General features: G+C 41.1%; 1 protein-coding gene across 1 annotated transcript in view; it reads right to left on the bottom strand.

Annotated features, from left to right (window-relative positions):
• Positions 1-2699, bottom strand: part of RHOU (ras homolog family member U) — a 57073-nt gene that overhangs the window by 10895 nt on the left and 43479 nt on the right. The window contains exon 4 of the mRNA XM_019526726.1: positions 1202-1260. Coding sequence (XP_019382271.1) covers positions 1202-1260 — 59 coding nt within the window. The remainder of the gene's footprint in view (positions 1-1201; positions 1261-2699) is intronic.

Raw genomic sequence — 2699 nt, 5'->3', positions numbered from 1 at the left:
TTAAAAGCAGTAACTGAACAAGCATGGGCATTTCATTAAGGGATTCCTAATCTCTTCAACTAGTAGCAGCAGTCAAAAGAAAAACTGACTTGAGTCTTCCTGAAACCATTCCATGGGGCCCCATCACCAAGGATATGGTTACAGTTATATCTGTCAGAAGTAGAGCGTGAATTAGCTTCTTGGCTGAAGCTGACAGTGCATTTGTAAACCACCCTTGACTCATCAGTATATTCAATTAAGGGCATCCCTACTGACCTCCTCCACCTCCCCCATCATACTATTACCCAAAGCAGGCTGCTTCATCATCTTTTATTTGGGGGTAAGAGACTTGCAAGAAGCATGGGCAAAATTAAGTGCTGGCATTGCAAAGAATGGAATTTAGTTCCCTGGATTCATCACTTAGTTATAATACCCAGTTCTGACACTCCTAGTCAGGTTAATGCATTTTGTCTACTTTTTTAGCACTGCTTCTGGGCGTGCTTGGGCTCTTTCAGAAGCATTGCACTACATGAATGGATACACAGTCCAAATGCTTATACAATATAAAACCCTGAGTTTCTATAACCTGTCATGGACATGGACAGCTGGAAGCCTGGGAAAGCATTAGCTCTCCTCAAACATTAAGGGATTGCATTAAAGGAAACCCTGAGTTTGGAATAGTAGTTCATGTATCGACAGACATGGGCAAATTTAGTCATGGTGCAAAACTACTCATCAGGGCAATATTCAGCAGCTAGTGCTTTATTAACTCTTGCCCCCTCAAAACTAGTTGTCTATAACCGCACATCAGCTGCTATTAGCACTAAAAAAAGAGTAAATAAATAGGAAATATCAGCACTTTTTATTCTGCAACTGCCCATAGGTCTAAGTCACTGGCAAAAACTCCTAACAGAAAATGTGGAAAAAGCGCTAATCTAGAAATCAGTTACTTGAAAAGTCAAGCTTTCTGGGAAGGTTAGCTGGCAATTTGAGCCAGCTATGGCAACATCCATTTGCCAAGCACAGTGTGTATGCTCACTAAACCCTGCTGCAGAACCTATGCACTGCACTGGGATAAGAATTACTTAGTGTGACAGCAATTTAATAAGACGATCAAACACCGGGAATCCTTTTAAATCCGTAAAGTCATTAGAAGGACTACTTGATGTGACAACTTCTCTCTTCCCCTTGTCACTTAAATGAAATAAGTAGTTTCACTGACCTGACCAGCTGTGTCACAGAGCTGAAGTCTCACTGGTTTGCCATCGACAGACACAACAGCTTCATAGAGAAATGAAGGGTGGGAGGGGGGAGAAAAAGTATAATGAGTCCCGCTTCACACGTTTTTCATTATTAAAAAAAGAGAGAGAGAGAAATAAGCCTTCACTCAACATTTCTTGTTTTCCCTTCAATTAAATTTAAATTTAATGACTTGAAGAGCTGGAACCAAATCTGTCACTAACACTTGGGCACACACAAACCCTCCAGGGCTTTCCAAATCATTTCACTGCGACTGATGAGGTAGCAAATCACTGAACTAAAACTCTTTGATGGCATTAAAAAACAAACAAAAAAACAGAAAGAAAGAAAGAAAGAGTGTGATCCCAAAGATTCTGTTCCTTCTCTTGCTACAAAGGATTTATTTTCTTGTCACGTTTGTATTTTCAAAGCTGCCCAATAAAAAAAAAAATCTCTCCCAGTTTTAAATCACAGAGGAGACAATGCAAATATTTATGTTTTCCCTTGGGAAGTGCCTCTCCTTCCACTACTGAAAGTTTTGACTACAGAATTTCCCTTAAAGAACTAGTTTGATACACAGCCATGTGCAATCCCCGACTGCCAGTTGGATATTTTTTTAAACAAGAAATCATCCTCATTATTTCCCACTGTTCAAATGAAAAATGCTTTTAGCCATAATGTGGATTCCACTTATTAGCTTGATACTAGGCTTTGCAGTATCGCTTTACCAAACTGCAGAAACATCATACCCTCAAATTGATCTTTGAGTAGCTGAAGTTATTACAGAGCTCCAGTTCTTAATACCAAGTACCAAAGTACTGACTGGATCAGCTTTAGAAATACTAGAAAACTGAGTACTGATGCTGCAGATTCATGCTACAAAGCTCAGGTCCCAACACAGTGGGATGGAAGAGAGGCTAGAAAACAGTTTCACATTTAACAGCCTTATGTTGCCCAACAGTCTTATTAAAACTTCCAGAATGACAAAGATGTGCAATTAAAGCAATTCACTAGGCAGGCTGCAGTTTCAAGACACCCATCCATCTTTGCAGCTGCCTTATCAGCACAGATCCCCAGCTAATGAAAGGCAGGGAACAGGGACTGGGCTTCTCCCCTTCTCAAGCCAACTCAAACAGGACAGAATGACTGTCCATGAATGTTTCCAAGACCAATAAACCTGAAGAGCAGCCCTAACCTGAGCACAGCCCAAGTGTGACTTGGAAGCACAAGTAGGGCACCCTGCCCCAGCACAAAGTCAGAAGAGCATGTCCCACTACATCAGGGATTTGCAACTGGAGAAGCCACAGCCCCACTCAGAGATCCTTTTCAGGGGACCACAGGTTGCATTAGCATGGTTAGGTGTGCCAGCCCCAAAATAAACCCAGGGCTTTTAAACAGGAATCCACAGGGTTCAAAACATTCTGGCCTGATGTTGTCCTTGAGGTTTTGTTTTTTGTTTGTTTTGTTTTGGTTTTTTTTTT

This window comes from Gavialis gangeticus, unplaced genomic scaffold (genome assembly GCF_001723915.1).
Source record: "Gavialis gangeticus isolate Ggan-Ray unplaced genomic scaffold, GavGan_comp1, whole genome shotgun sequence".
NCBI classification, from domain to species: domain Eukaryota; kingdom Metazoa; phylum Chordata; order Crocodylia; family Gavialidae; genus Gavialis; species Gavialis gangeticus.
The sequence above is the reverse complement of the archived record's forward strand: the minus strand, read 5'-3'. Positions and strand labels throughout refer to the sequence as shown.